Genomic DNA, 15,559 nt, shown 5'->3' on the forward strand with positions numbered 1-15,559 from the left:
TAGAACAGGTTGCCCAAGAAGGCTGTGGATGCCCCATCCCTGGAGGCATTCAAGGCCAGGCTGGATGTGGCTCTGGGCAGCCTGGTCTGGTGGTTGGTGACCCTGCACACAGCAGGGGTGTTGAAACTGGATGATGATTGTAGTCCTTTTCAACCCAGGCCATTCTTTGACTCTATGATTCTGTGATTCTATGGTTCTGTGATTCTATGCTCATGTGCAGACAGGTGCTAACAATGGCATTTCCAAATAGCGCATGTGTAGGAAAACATGTAAGTATCAAGGAGTGGCTCTCAACTGCCAGACAAGCCTGAGTGTCTGACTGGTGTGATCTCTGGTCTACCCACGTGTTCGTATTGTCTGGAGTGCTCTATACAGAAGAATCCCATCTAGGTTTTAAATAGAATACTTGATGAAAAGCAGGTTGTTTTTCAATGTCTGGTCTGGTAAATAAATTCAACCTGAAGGTAGCCTAGCCACTTGCTAGTCATTTTGAACCGAGTTGGTATTCTATGTCTCATTATTTGAACAGGACAGTGGAGGTGCATTAGAAAAAGAATGTTATGAAAGAGCTGAAGGAGTCCTTTTCAGACTCATTCTGAGCACTTAAGAAGCCATCTGCCATTATAAAAACATCCTAAGTGGTATTACTGAGCACTTGGCAATCCAGATCAGAACAGCTGTAACCCACTGGTGCTGCTTATGTTTAAATTTGTAAATAGCTTCTCTTACAGGTCACTTTCCATTATTGGTGAGGAGCAGCTCCAGTCCTTACCATGAAGGAAAGTACTTTGCAACCAAATAGTTTTGCTGCCAGATAACATATTTGCTTTGTATGTAACATCTGTCAACTAATTTTAAGATCTGAATTGTTTTAAATAGAAAAATGTTCTTTTTTGGAGGACTTAGATAGACAATACAGAAAGCACCCGGTTCTCAGAATCCACTGCCAAACTGCTTCTATTCCAAAAGCTGTAGGTATATCTAGTACACAGTGTGAGTCTGCAGCGCTGTGTAGCATCTGTTCAAAATTCTTCTTTTTTCTTGTGCTGACCTACGTGCCACCATCAGTGAAAATATCAGGAAATCTAACATGCATAGAGTGCTGGCCATTTAGTGCCAAAGATTCTCAATAGTAATGAACCTCAACCCTGGATGAGAAGATATGGCTGAAGTCCAAAAGTGGTAAGAGTACATCCTAAACTAACCCTGCCATAGTGGAGGTATAAAAGCATTCCTGTGTAGCCTCGCTGTATCTCTAGCAGACTGGCAGGGCTGAAAAGGCAACTCTCAGTTTAACCTGGTAAAAGTCTGAAAAGATAGTCTGCAGGATTTTCATTTCAGTGGTACAGAGGTAGAAACAACCATATGAACGAACAAAAACACAACAAACACACATGAAAATGGTGAGCTTTGTCTTGAATTTATGGGATTCTTGATCCACAAGTTCATTTGTCTTCTTTGTTCATTAAAAGTAAAGACACGCCTACTGTATCTTTTATATTATATTTATTTATTTATTTATTTATTTATTTATTTTTTCCAGCTAAATGATGTAAACATAAGAAATAGTTAAGATTTTGCCAGCAGAATGTACCTTCTTTTCCTGGCTAATATGTGTTACGAGGTGGGCAGTGAATTTCAGTCCCTCTTTAGCCACTCACTGATTTTGATTCTCAATTTGTATTTTAATTCTCTTGGTTTCACTATGCTGATTGTTTGGGTTTTTTTGCTTGCAGAGTATTTAACAAAAGGAAAACTATCAATAAGCATGCATAGGAATATACTGCAGGCAAAAAAGAATACTGTTACATTTCATGGCATGGAGAAGGAAATGGAGGCTGGAACATTATCATCTTTTTCATCAGTCATAACTTCTTAGCAAAATTGAGACATTTATTTACTTCAGTGCTGCTGCTACTAAGAAAAGAGATACTTTCCTTCCTCAGCTTTTGGCTGTACATTCTTGTGCGTGCTGTTGGAGCCAGATAACCCACATGCTGATGCATTTAGAGGTTTTCTATTTGTATGTGGAAGAATTTTTCCTACAGGAAGTCAGCTACATGACATACTTCTCTTCTCTTCTCTTCTCTTCTCTTCTCTTCTCTTCTCTTCTCTTCTCTTCTCTTCTCTTCTCTTCTCTTCTCTTCTCTTCTCTTCTCTTCTCTTCTCTTCCTTTCTTTTCCTTTCTTTTCACTTCTCTTTTCCTTTCCCTTCCCTTCCTTTCCATTTTTCGTTCCCTTCCCTTCCCTTTCCCTTTCCCTTCCCCCCCTTCCCTCCCCTCTCTGAAATCAATGAAATCATTCTTACCTTTACTCCTTTCCTTACTCTGACCTGTTCTGATACACAAAAATTCATGCTATTATCAGAAATTAGTTGTTGTGAACGTTTATAGAATCACAGAACCATTTGAGTTGGAAGGGACCTCTGAAGGCCATCTCCCCTGCAGTGAACAAAAACACTTACAGCTCCATCAGGTGCTCAGAGCCCTGTTCAGCCTGACCTTGAGTGTCTCCAGGGATGGGGCATCCATCACTTCTCTGGGCAACCTGTTTATGAGCCTCATCACTCTTATTGTAAAAAAATTCCTTCTTTAAATTCAGTCTAAATCTCCTCTCTTTTACTTTGAAATAATTTCCCCTTGTCCTGTCACAACCTACCCTGGTAGAGAGTCGGTCTCCATCTTTCTTATATCCCCCCTTTAAGTACTGAAAGGCTGCTGTCAGGTCTCCACAGAGACGGGCCTACAAACAGAACAGCAGTAACAATCTGAGGAGGAAAGTTAATTTAGTAAATATGATATTGGAATGCAGGATAACAATATAATACAATATATAATTGAAAGTGATGCAAATAAAGCAAATGAAATGAGAGACAGTGTGTGAAACTGAAGGCCCTACTCTGAATTTAAGGTTAAATGGCTGGAGAGCACAGCTACACACTGCCAGATAGCGGGAGAGAGCGAGTCCCATGACCTGCGGGTCTTATCTTCCCCTCTGAATGCAAATTCATCTGTGGTATGTAGATCTTCCTCTCTTCCAAGAGCCAAGTATCCGGAAAGTTGTCAATCCACAGAGCTGGAGAATTAACTCTTTAAATTCCCCATGCTTTACATGATGTTATGATGTGGAATACCAATACCAAAAACCATAAAACCATGACATGCTCCAACAGGTCTATGTCTGTCCCATATTGAGGGCTCCACATCTGGATTCAGTACAAGCTTACCGCCAACCACTATTCCCAAATCCTTTTCAGCAGTTCTTGTCCTTGGGGGCTGCCACGACCCAGATGCTAGACCTTGCACATGGCTTTTATTAAACTTCATGAAGTTCTCCTGGGCTGACAGCTTGAGCCTGTTAAGTCTCTCTGGATGGCATACCATCTCATCTGGCATGCTGACTGCAGCACACAGCTGGGTGTCATTCACAAACTTGCTGAGGGTGCACTTGATTTCACTGATGATGTCACTGATAAAGATATTAAAGAGCATCATTCCCAGTACTGACCCATGAGGGATGGCACTTGTCACTCATCTCCATCTGGACACTCAATCACTGACCAACACTCTTTGTGAACAGTCTTGCAGCCAGTTCCTTACCCATCAAACAGTCCACCCATCAAATCTATACCATCAAATCTTATCTTGGAAAAGCAGTTACATGTCTTGATTTTATAGTGCACTCTTTGGCACTAGAATTCTGAAATTTAAACACGGATATCATAGTGAGAATTTGAGACTATCGCTACATCAGGTTTATATATTTTTCTGGATAAAAAGTCCTTCTGTTAATGTCTTCTGACCTTTTTACAGCCAGACTTCAGCTTACTGCACACAAATCTTCTTGCATTTTGCAGATAGCAGTCCAGTTTGGTATTTGAAAGTGTTTCTAAGTAGTTTGGATCAGATGAAAATACTAAAGACAACCTGTTTCAGCTCCAGGCAGAAACCATCCAAGGCAACACAGAAAAATGTGATTAGTAAACAAAGAGGCACATTGCCTGGCCATACAGTATTCACAGGGAGCTAAACCAATAAATAAATCAATAGAGTTTGGAACTTCATCCCTGTAAACAGGAAAGTCACTTTAGAAACTAGACATATGACCTCCATAGTAGCAAACATTATCCGAGTCACAGAATCACTGAGGCTGGAAGGGACCCTGGTCCAACCTCCTGCTCAAAGCATGGTCAGGCATGAGATCAAGCCAAATTGCTCAGGGATCTACCCAGTCAGATCTTGAAAATGTCTAAGGATAGAGACTGCACAGTTTCTTCTGGCAACCTTTTCTGCTTAAAGCTGTCTGCATGGGGAAAATCAAGGATTTCCAGTTTCAGTTCATGCCCTGTATCTCCTGCACAGCTGCTGTGCACTGCTGCATGGAGCCCCACTTCACCTCCTATTCTCCTTTCTATTGGTACTGGGGGCTGCAATCAGGTGACCCAGAAGCATCCTCTGCCCCAGTCTGAGTGTCCCAGCCTTAGGACCAAACAATATCCTGAGCTGGAAAAGACCCACAGGGATCATCAAATCCCAATCCTGGCTCCACATGATCTCCTAAAATCCAGTCCCTGTGTCTGAGAGTATTGCCCAAATGAGTTCTGGCAGCTTGGGGCCATGACCGCATCACCCAAAGGAGAAGGGTTTGAGCTGGAAACGTGTTTGGGTGAGGATGCTTAAAGGAAAAGTGCACCTAATAAGTCATAGGCTTTTGATACTCAGGCATGCATGAAGGCGAACTGTCTCCTGTGCAGTGCAGTGGATACTGCAATACTACCTGCCCACAGGCTCATTGCTGTAGTTGCCACATAAGATGTGGATTTTCTAGAAGAAAGCTGTGCTGTATGTTAAAGCTACCTGGTTTATACTGTTTCCTCTTCCTGACAGATAAAACAGGTTGTTGTTTCTTAACTGTAACTGACACAGCATGCTTCACAGACTCCTTCTTACGGGGACCTGGGACATGGTTGGGGCTTTGGAGTGTTGACATAATTCAAAAACTCTATATTTAAGTAGCTATTGGTTTTCTCTTGCTGTTTGCTGTGGTAAATGAGCGCGCCCTCAATAAGTTCGCAGACACCAAGGTGGCAGGAAGTGTCAATGTAGGAAAGCCCAACAGAGGGATCTGGATAGGCTGGATCTCTGGGCTGAAGCCAGTGAGATGGAGTTCAACAAGACCAAGAATCTGATCTTGCACTTCGATCACACCAACCCCAGGCAATGCTACACACTTGAGGCAGAGTGGCTGGAAGGCTGTGTGGAAGAAGTGCACCTTGGGGTTGATGGTTAGCTGAACGTGAGCCAGCAGTGTGCCCAGGTGGCCAAGAAGGACAAAAAGGAAAAAAAATATTCTCCAAAAGAGTGAGAGTGATTTGGAATGGGCTGCCTAGGGAGATGGTGGAGTCACTGATCCTGGAGGTGTTTAGGAAGGTACAGATGTGTCACTGAGGGACATTGTTTAGTAGGGAGATATTGGTGGGGAAGTGTGACGGTTGGACTAGAAGATCTTAGAGGTCTTTTCCAACATTAAGGATACTGTGATTCTAATAAGTATTGTTTTTATTGTGAAAGCCCACAGTGCTGCATTCTCACCTGTGTCCTGCTGCGCTGCTCAAGCTGCCACCTGTAGGCTACCTCGCCTTCCTCCAGGCAGTGGGTTGCACTTCATCAGACGTTAAACACAAGTGAAACTCCGTAGCATCGGAGCTGTGACTGGTCACGTATCTGTACACATATCTTTACATACCTGTATCTAGCTGTAAGGGGTTACGACAGCCTAAAAGCGCTGCGTCTGTCCCCCTGTCGTGTGCTACTGTCTCTAATTAGCGCTCAACAGCACAACACAAACACATTTGTTTCGCAGTTTGAACCGCGGCTAAGGTCACTACAACGGCCCCACACAGCTCAAGAGGGCACAGCCGCCTCAGGGCCGCTCCCCGCCTTCGGGGCGGGCCGGGCTGCCTTCCGCTGGCGGGGCGGGGCGGCAGGTGGCGCGGCGGGGCCTGTGGGGCGGGCGGTGCTCTCGCTCCTCCTCCTCTGTCCTCTTTCCGCTCCTCCTCCGCCGCCGCCTCGTAGTGCGGTGGCGGCGGGTAGGCTTCGGCAGCGGCCCCGCAGCTCCCCGTCGAGGCCTGCGGTTGCCGGCCGGCCCCGGCGCGATGTCGGGCGGCGCGGCGGGCATTCCTAAGCCTCTGCCGTCCTCCGGGCCCAAATCGCTGCGGGAGATGCCGCATCCTTTGGCCACCTCCAGCAGCGAGGAGATGGGGCCGGCGCTCACCCCCAGCCCCGACCTGCTGCTGCCCCGCAGCATCGCCGACAAGGTACGGCCCCGCGGAGGGGAGCGCCGGGGAGGGGGGGGAGGCGAGCGGAGGGGGAAGGGCTGCTCCTCTGCCTCCCCGCAGCCCCTTCCCGGCTGCATCCCGGCACCCCGCGGGGGAGCGAACCCGGGGAGCTGCTGCCGTCGCCGGCAGGCGGGTGCCGGGGCAGGGCTGTGCCCTGCCGGGGTTGGGGGCGGTGTCGGTCCTTCGCCGTGGGGCTGCTCTGTGCTCCGGAGCAGATCCCCCACCCGCTTCTTCACAGCAGTTGTGTGGAAGGATGCTGTTGTGTACCTCAGCCTGCCTTCCCTTTGCTTCCCAGCCTGTGGCGTGTGTCAGAAAGGGCTCTGTGAAGTGTGCTGCCCGAGTGTGGGTCCTGGGTGCGATGGTGGGTGAGTCTCCTTCTGTTAGTGCTCATCTGCTAACTGCTGTCAAAGACAGTGTATGTCTGTGGGCAGAGTTCCTGGAAAGCAGCAAGGTAGGATTTCCTGGGAGCAGGCTGCAACTTTCTTGCTTTGAGCACTTCTGCCGTTCCTACAAGGTGTCACGGACCTGCTGGTCTCAGAGCTGTGAGTGCTTCCTCTGTGTGAAATGGGATTTGTGGCAGTTAGCGTTGGCAGTTCCTTTTATGGGTCTTCTGGTCTGCCTGGAGCACGGCGGTGGTCCTGCAGCCACTTGTTTGACACTGTCCATCCATACAACCTCATTCTTAGGCTGTACTGCAGAGATTTGAGTGTTCAGAGCACAAGCAAGGTCCTCTGTGGTTGCTGCTGAAAGGTGCTTGAGAGGTGTACCACTGTCTCTGATGGCTGATCACAAACTGAGGCTGGAGAGGTATTTCTGCCCCCAGGCCAACTTCCTGCTCATCAGGAAGTTTTTTTACCAGTTTTTCCCCCAGTGGCACAATGAAGTCCATCTTCTAGTAGCTTTGTGTAATACTGCATATTCCGGGTGCTTGGCAGCATGGGTGTGATATAAAGGGGGGAGCAAAAAGGGGATGAGCTCTGTGCTTGACCTGGAAATGGCACCAGAGTAACAAGCTTTGTGGAAGAGGATTCCCAGTAGGAAGAGAGCAGCATTATTTTTTTCTTTCTAGCTGAGTTAGCAGAAAATAGCCAAGCTCCTGGTCCATCTGATGGAAGGAGTCCAACTGTTCTATTGTCTGAAAGCTGTCCCTTCTACTTAATACCTAAAGTGCTGCTAAGAAAAAAAAAGAGTTCTTTGCCACTTCAGGAGGAACTCCAGTGAGCAAACAAGTGTTCATGAGTTTAAGGCAATAATGAACTTCAGCTGTCTGCACATAGTGAATAGTCTGTGGTGTGACTATGATAAGTAGAGGTAAATAGAGACTTCTGGGTAGTCAGTATAACTAATGCTGAATTGCTGGTGGTGGGTCATTGATCTTTCCAAAGGCTAGGCTAGCTCTCTTGTCTACTTCGTGAAAATAACTCCAGTAGTTGGGTAAAAGAGAGAGGTCCATGTTGAAATCAACTCAGAATCTTTTCACCCACTCTTAATTGCTGATGGGATCAGAGCTGTTCTCTTGGCCTTCCTATGGACCTTCTTGGGGAGTGTTGGAGTCTGGCACTTCAGGACGTGTGTGGGTTGGTCTCTTTTTCTGAAGCGGCTCTGAGCCAGTAAGCCTTTGTAAGAAACACTCCATAGCCATGCCTGTGTTAGGGCAGTCTGTAGAAGAGTAGTGTAGCTGCTGGCCCACCACCATGAACTGCATAACTTTATTTTTATGGGTTCTTTTTTTCTGCTCTGAGCAAATACTTCCTAAACATTGCTGTGAGATAAAGGTCTCCTGCCCTGAGACTGGAATCCTGTCAGGAAAGTGCGGGAGTAAAGGAATTTGTCTGCCCTTAAAGTAGTGCTTCAGTTTCCACCACAGATGTGCAGCCTGAAGTGGTTGAACCTGTGCCATCGCAGCTTTGCATTCTTTAAAGCATGGCTTTCTTGCCTTTTTGGAGCGGATGAATGAGGACACTACTTTATCCTGAGTCAGAGAAACCTGGAGGACAGGAATATTGCCTGCATGTTTCATGCTGGTTTTTTATTCAAACTTGGCAATAATCTGGTAGCTTAGACCTTACCTGAGTTTGAAGTCTCATAAAATTCTAGTTTTCTTCTAAGAACAGTGGCTAATGGTGTTGGATCAGTTGGTCATGGGAAAGGGAAGGAGATCCTTGTGTGTTATTTTTCTGCAGCTTCTCTGGTTTGGAGCAGAGGGCTACTGTCAGTCTTACCAAGAGTGCTCCAGAATATTTATCATTTGAAATAATGTCTTCGTCTTGACTTGTAGGGAAAAAAGCTGTTTTAAGAGCCTGTAACCTCTTAAATGAGGTGGGCGTATCTGCCTGAATACTTAGCATTCATAGTGATTCTGCAACAAGCATAAAACATTTGAGCTGCAGGCTCTTATCTCTGAAGTATTTCTGAATTGGCCAGATCTTTCTATAAAGCATTCTGTTCCCCTCAGGATAAACAGTGCTTTATGCAATTAGACTTGATGTCTGACCTTCATCAGCTTTTTCAGACTTTTTCTTCCCATACCCTTGGCAGCCTCCAAACAAGGACATTGCTGAAGCTGAACCTAGGCAGTGCTAACCCCCTGATGTCACCTGAGAGAGAAACATGCAGGAGGAAGCAATCCCTCAGAGTAAGTGGTGATGTTCTGAGCAGACTTAGAGCAAGCTTTTGAAAGGCCTGCACATCTGCTAACTGAGGCATACTTTTCCAAGCAGGTTCTTTACAGAGGAAGGTAAGACCGATGGGGATGTGTCAGTGTGAATTTATCTTTTTTTTTTTTTCTTTTTTTTTTCCTTCCAGAAAAAAAGAAAGGGAAGTTCTGTTTGCATGTGGCTGTGTGACTACTTCACCATTTTGTCACTTTCAGTAGTGAATCTACTGTACAGTCTAGGAAAAACACTAACACTGAGGATAAAAGACATTATTAAGAGCTTGCTGGGTTTAGAGCAGAGGTGAGAAGTACGTGGTATGCTGCTGTGTAATTCTACCCAATTTATTGTAGAATTATTGTAAGACTTGGGATCCAGCTCTGCTGGAGTTATGCTGCTTTAATAGGCTATTACTAAATATTGGAAGTGCCAGGCTGTTCAGAATTAGAAATAAAGTATTCTGTTGGCTTACTCCTGCTGTCCTCTAGTGTTGTTGTCTTTGCCATCACTTTAATGTAGTGTCATGAGAGCAGCTTCCTAACAGTGGTCTGCCTTGAGACCAGCAACTGCTGTGTGAGGTCCTGAATGCCAGGGCTGAGTTCTTGTCTGCTGCTTCAAAAGCCCTCGTGTCCCACCTGTGCTGGTGTCACAGTCCATTTGGATCTTTCAAGTTTACAAGACAAGGTATTCTGTACATTAAACTTTATTCTATGGGCTCAGTTGGAGAGAAAACAAGCAGTGTTTTGGTCTGCTTCATACAGACTGGTCTAATGTGAAATAACAAATTTATCTCTTATTTCATGAATTCTTATACTGGTAACTTGTGACTTTCAGCTTCCTTACCTGTGAGTGGAATAGTTCCCTACTGACAGCTCTCATCCTTCCTCCTCTGTCGTGATTCAGGCATGGTATTGCAGCAGGAAGTATGGAAACCTAACTGGTCCATCTTTTGATGGATCCACTACAAAAATGTTTTGGGTGAGCTGCTCTAATGGAAGTTTTGTTCTGTGCCATTTCCAAAGATTATGGATTCTGAAGAGACTGCTGGCAGTCAGTATGCAAGAACTGTGGCTGCAGGAGATTGTGAGCTGCAAATGATAATGGCTTCCATCTCTTCCTGTCCATCCTGTCTTGCATACCAGTTGCTCCTGCTTTAATTGAATGGTGCTGGTCCCAGAATGCATCAGGCCTTATTGTGAGCTGTGTTAGCTGAAGTCTGAGCAGGACTTCAGTGAGGATTTGCTTGTCCACTTTCAGAACCTTTGACTCTTCATAGTGCTTTGCGGCCTATAACCTGTGTTGCTTTTATTCTTTGAAGGTACACTTGTCTTCTTGTTGCTTATATTAATACTAGGCAGATGAACTGAGCTTCAAGGCTGTTTTGTAGGCAGCGTATCAAGCAGTTTGGATGTGGGTTACCAGACTTGCAATGCATAGCTAGAAATCTGCTAATGCATGGAGGAAGCTGTTAGAACTCCACATGTCTGTGTGCGCTAACTGGAAACTATTGCTTGTATGTGACCCTTTGCTCATCTTATTCCAGCTACCACCCTGATGAATGCTTAGGCCTATATTAGCACCTGATCAAGTGTAAATACTTGGTGCAGTTGCTGGAGTGCTTTTACTTAGCACTCATGTTCTGGAAGGGAGCCTGGCAACTTCCCAGCAAAAAATATACTGAGAGTCTGGAGCTCTGCTTCCAGCTTCCTTGGTTGTTAGTTTAATTATTGCTCTTCATCCACCCACAAATGAAACCAGTTTGCAGTAATCTGAAAGCTTAAAATAAATCTGCTTAAGCTTCTACAAACTTCTTTCTTTTCTGACTAAATAAGAACACTTAGACAAGTGCCATGTACTTTTCTTAAAGTAGGCCTGAGGTAAGTTCTCTGTATTTGGAGAGACTGAGACTAGGAAAAAAAGCCAGGATCTGAAGCTGGTGAACTCATGAAACTGTGTCAGTGTGAATGAATCAAGCTTGGTTCCATTCTACAGGAATATGAGATCATATTAACTGGGAAGCTGAGGTTTCCAGTATTGTTTTCTTCTCAGAGTTTAAAGTGATGCTGACTGGCCTGTGGGTCCCTTGATCAGCCTTCCTGGAGTCCTGTCTGAGTTAATTCCCTTTCACCTGTTCCTCAGTATTCAGGAGCCTCCCTTCATCACTATCCTGAAGATAAGATAATCCAAAGTGACGTTAGTGACATCAGCCAGCTCCCTCAGCACGTGTGAGTCTTTTCCATTTTAGCCCATGGGTTTGTATCTGTCCAGTTTGTTGAAATGTTTCCTAAGCTGATCCTCCCTAACTGACTGTATGCTTTCCTTTTGGCCTTGAAGGGCCACAGGTTCCTGTCAGTGAAGGCCGAAGTGAAGATAGCCCTGATGGCCTTAGCCTTTTCTGATCCTTTGTCATCAGGTCTTCTGCCACATCTTAGCATCAGGACTGCATTTTTCTTTCATTTTGTTTTGCTGCCAGTTATATCCTTAAAATCCTTAATTATTGTTGGTGTTCTCATCTGTCAGATCTGGCTCCATCCCACTAGTCCCATCTCTGTGTTCCTTCTGGGCCATCTATCGCTGCTACAACCTCTCTTATACTTCCTTTTCTATTAGAATTCAGTCAGGAAAGGCCTTCAGCTGCCTTTGGTCCATTTTCTGCTTATTTGGTTGGCCGCTTCTGAGGGTGGGGAGGTGTTCTATGGAAATCAGCTGGCTGTCCTGGATGTCTGTTCTCTCCTACGCTGCATCTATATTTTTCCAGCAGATCCCTAAAGAGGCCAAAGTCTGCTCTCTGGAAGTGTGAGGTTGTGGTCCTGCTATGCTTTGCTCCATCATCTCGGGGTCACTTCACAGTCATTGCACTGGGTGGAGAGGTAACACTGCGTAGTAGATGAGGATGACAAGAGCTGATGATGTTATTGAATTCTTGGACCATGTTCCTTAAACTGGGAAGCTTTTAGAAACAGACACCTGTCTGCCATATGCTTTTCTTATTCCTTGAATGTGAAATTTAGATAGTTGCTTAAAGGAATTGCTGTCTTATGTTGTTCTGTGTGCACACGTCTGGCAGGTCATTTCTGATCACTTCATTAAAAGGTCTGTCTCCAACCTGGCATGGCTTTCAACTTGACACCAGTGCTGTGCCTGTAGTAAAGCTGCTGGCTGAAACTGATTTCACATCTCTCTTAATGATAGTACCTAGAACTACTTTCTCAACCCATTGCATCTCATAAACTGACATCTCTTGGCTAGGCTAATACCATGTTATGTCACTGAAAGGACAGAGTTCCTTGCTCTCTTTGATTTGTAGACAGCCCCAAGTGTAATGGTGGATAAACAGAATCATTAAGGTTTGAAAAGACCCCTAGCATCATCTAGTCCAACTGTCCACCTACCACCAGTATTTCCTCACTAAACCATGTCCCCCAGTGCCACATCCTCCAGGGATGGTGACCCCTCTGCCTCCCTGGGAAGTCTATTCCAGTGCCTGACCACTATTTCAGAGGGAAACTTTTCCTAATATCCATCTTGACCCTTCTCTGGTGGAACTTGAAGTCATTCTCTCCCATCCTATCACTGTAGTCCAGGAAGATGAATTGACCTCCACCTCAACACAACCTCCTTTCAGGCAGTTGCAGAGGGCAGAAAGGTCCCTGAGCCTCGTCTTCTCCAGACCAAGCAATCCCAGCTCCCACAGCTGCTCTCCATAAGAGCTCCAGTCCCTTGACAGCTTCATTGTCCTTCTTTGGACATACCCTGGGGCCTTAATACCTTTGCTGAAGTGAGGGGCCCAAAACTGAACAGAATACTTGAAATGTGCCCTCACCAGTACTGAGTACAGAGGGATAATTGCCTCCTGCTGCTTCTGGCTTGACTATTTCTGATACCAGCCAGGATGCCATTGACCTTCTTGGCCACCTGGACACACTGCTGGCTCGTGGTCACTGCTCAACTGAATGATACCCCTGGGTCAGTTTCTTCCACACAGCCTTCCAGCCTCTCTGCCCCAGGCATGTAGCATTGCATGGGGTTGTTGTGATTGAAGTGCAGCATCAGGCACTTGGTATTGTTGAACTTCATCTCATTGGCTTCAGCGCAGAGATCCAACCTGCCCGTGTCACTCTGTAGGGCATTCCTACTTTCAGACAGTTTGATACTTCCTGCCAATTTGGTGTCATCTGCAGTCTTGCTGAGGGTTCACTCAATTACAGAATCACAGAATGTCAGGGATTGGAAGGGACCTGGAAAGACCATCTAGTGCAATTCCCCTGCCAAAGCTGGAACACTTAGGTTAGGTCTCACAGGAATATTACCAGGTGGGAGTTGAAAGTTTCCAGAGAGGGAGACCCCATGACCTCTCTGGGCATTCTGATACTGTATTCTGTTACCCTTCGTGTGAAGAAGTTTTTTCTTGTATTTATGTGGAACCTCCTGTGTTCCAGCTTGTGCCCGTTGCCTCATGTTTTATTTTTAAGAAGGATGAGCTCCAGAACTGACACCTGGGGAGCGCTGCTTGTGACTGGTTGCCAGCTGGATTGAGCTCCATTCACCACCGTGCTCTGGGGCCAGCCATCCAGCCAGTTTTTTACTCAGCCAAGAGTGTCCCTGTCCAAGCAATGGGCTGCCAGTTTCTCCAGGGAGTTTCTGTGGGAGACAGCATCAAAGGCTTTGCTGAAGTCTAGGTAGACTACATCAACACCCTTTCCCTCATCTACCAGGCAGATTACCTGGTCATGGAAGGAAATGAGTTTTGTCATACAGGACCTGTGTTTCATGAGCCCACCCTGCCTTGCATATGTTGTTTGATTTCATTTAAGATAATCTCTTGCATAACCTTCAATGTCACTGAAGGCAAGCTAAGAGCCCTGAAGTTCTCTGGATCTTCCTTATGGCCCTTCTTATAGATGGGAGTCACGCTGGCAAGCCTCCAGTCCTCTGGTTACTCTCCAGTAGACCAGGAACACTGATAGGTGGTGGAAAATGACTTGGCGATCACCTCCACTGTCTTATCAGCACCTTTGAGTGGATCCCATCTGGCCCCATGGACTTGTGACAGACCAAGTGCAGTTGGAGGTTTGTCTCCACCTGGACTGTGGGGGGTTTATTCTTCTACTCATTCCAGACTTCCACATTGGGTTTGAGTTACCCCAGTGTAGTTGTTTACAGCTGATTGCTTTCCTTATAGAAATTGGAATAATCATGCTTTAATAATGCTTCATTATGTAGACGCTATGGTATTGTAAAAATTAGTGTGGCTTTCTTTTTGTGATATGCAGCTTCTCAGTACAGCGTGTTTCTCTGGAATTAACACTTCTCATCCCTTCTGACCAAGGTTAAGGATAGCTGACACTTAATTGCACGAACACTTGCATTAACTTAACTATCCTAGTACTGTTATTATTTTTTTTAGTCTTGCCATGTGGTAAAAATGAGCATAGCTCCTAATGTGCAGCTGAATTACCGTGTGGGTCTTATTTCACTTTAATGGAGAAGGTGATATACTTTGAGCTTTAATTCAGCATTGCTCAGCTTTCACAGTTTTTTCTAAAAGATTACTTTAATGGTGGTTTAGTGACACAGAGTGCTGAAAGCAGTCAGACGTTAAAAACATACATACAGGAACTTGGTTCTTAACTTCAGCTGTATTTTAGAAGGGTGAGTCTTGGCAATGACTTGTTTTCAGCCATTGTGGAAAAAGTTATGCTTGGTGGTTGGAAAGAATCTTTTGGGCTGCTTCTGCTGGAACCTCTTAGACCTGACAGAGCTACTGAATGCTCTGTGGGATCCCTAATGGGCAGAGTATGCAGGATAAACAGGTTCAAAGTGTCTTTTCCTCACTGTTGGGGCACATCGTTCCCTATAGGTGCCGCAGAGGTTTGTGATAAAACTCAGGCAGCATTATTTCTGCGACTAATGGCCTGAGGGATAAAGGATGAATTCCAAGGCCTTCCCATTGATACATGGATGTGAGAGACATCAGTTCTGAGATTAACCTGCAAGCTATTGTGGTTTCTCCTAGCACTGCAGACTACCTCTTTGATATCTCATTTACATCATCTAGCTGCTGCAGTAGGCACTCATATCCTTATCTGTGTGGAGAGAGGCTGGTCTCTCTAAATAGGTCAGGAAATGAGACAGGAGCTTGTGCAGTGAGGTGTAACTTAGTATTGCTAACTGAAAATCTACTTAACATCTCAAGGACAGTTTAGGTGCTGCAACTTGTGTGTGTTTTCAGCCTGCAGAGTGCAATGCACCAATGAAAAATGGTGTTTGATCTTGTGTTCTCTGAAGCAACATCACTAAAATGTGTTCCCTGCAAACCTTGAGCATGATATTCAGTGCTGAGCTGTTTTGACTCTGAAAGCTGTGGCTAATTCAACAGCCTGAGCCAGATTTGCAGTGAAGCTCACAGACCAAGCTATCATGTATACAATGAAGTGAGTCAGAAAACAAACAAAAAAAGGAAAAACCCAACTCCACAAAAACAGCAGCAACAAGAAGAACGGACAGAAAGACCCTCTCAACCAAAACAAACAAACAAAAAAAAAGCAAACACCTTGAAGACGGTGGCA

General features: G+C 45.3%; 1 protein-coding gene across 1 annotated transcript in view; it reads left to right on the forward strand.

The window, feature by feature from the left end:
* The first annotated feature begins 6,047 nt into the window (after positions 1–6,047).
* The window catches only part of SNX30 (sorting nexin family member 30), a 46,888-nt gene continuing 37,376 nt past the window's right edge, over positions 6,048–15,559 (forward strand). The window contains exon 1 of the mRNA XM_072359654.1: positions 6,048–6,315. Coding sequence (XP_072215755.1) covers positions 6,154–6,315 — 162 coding nt within the window. The 5' untranslated portion in view covers positions 6,048–6,153. The remainder of the gene's footprint in view (positions 6,316–15,559) is intronic.

This window comes from Excalfactoria chinensis, chromosome Z, assembly GCF_039878825.1.
Source record: "Excalfactoria chinensis isolate bCotChi1 chromosome Z, bCotChi1.hap2, whole genome shotgun sequence".
Lineage (NCBI taxonomy): Eukaryota > Metazoa > Chordata > Aves > Galliformes > Phasianidae > Excalfactoria > Excalfactoria chinensis.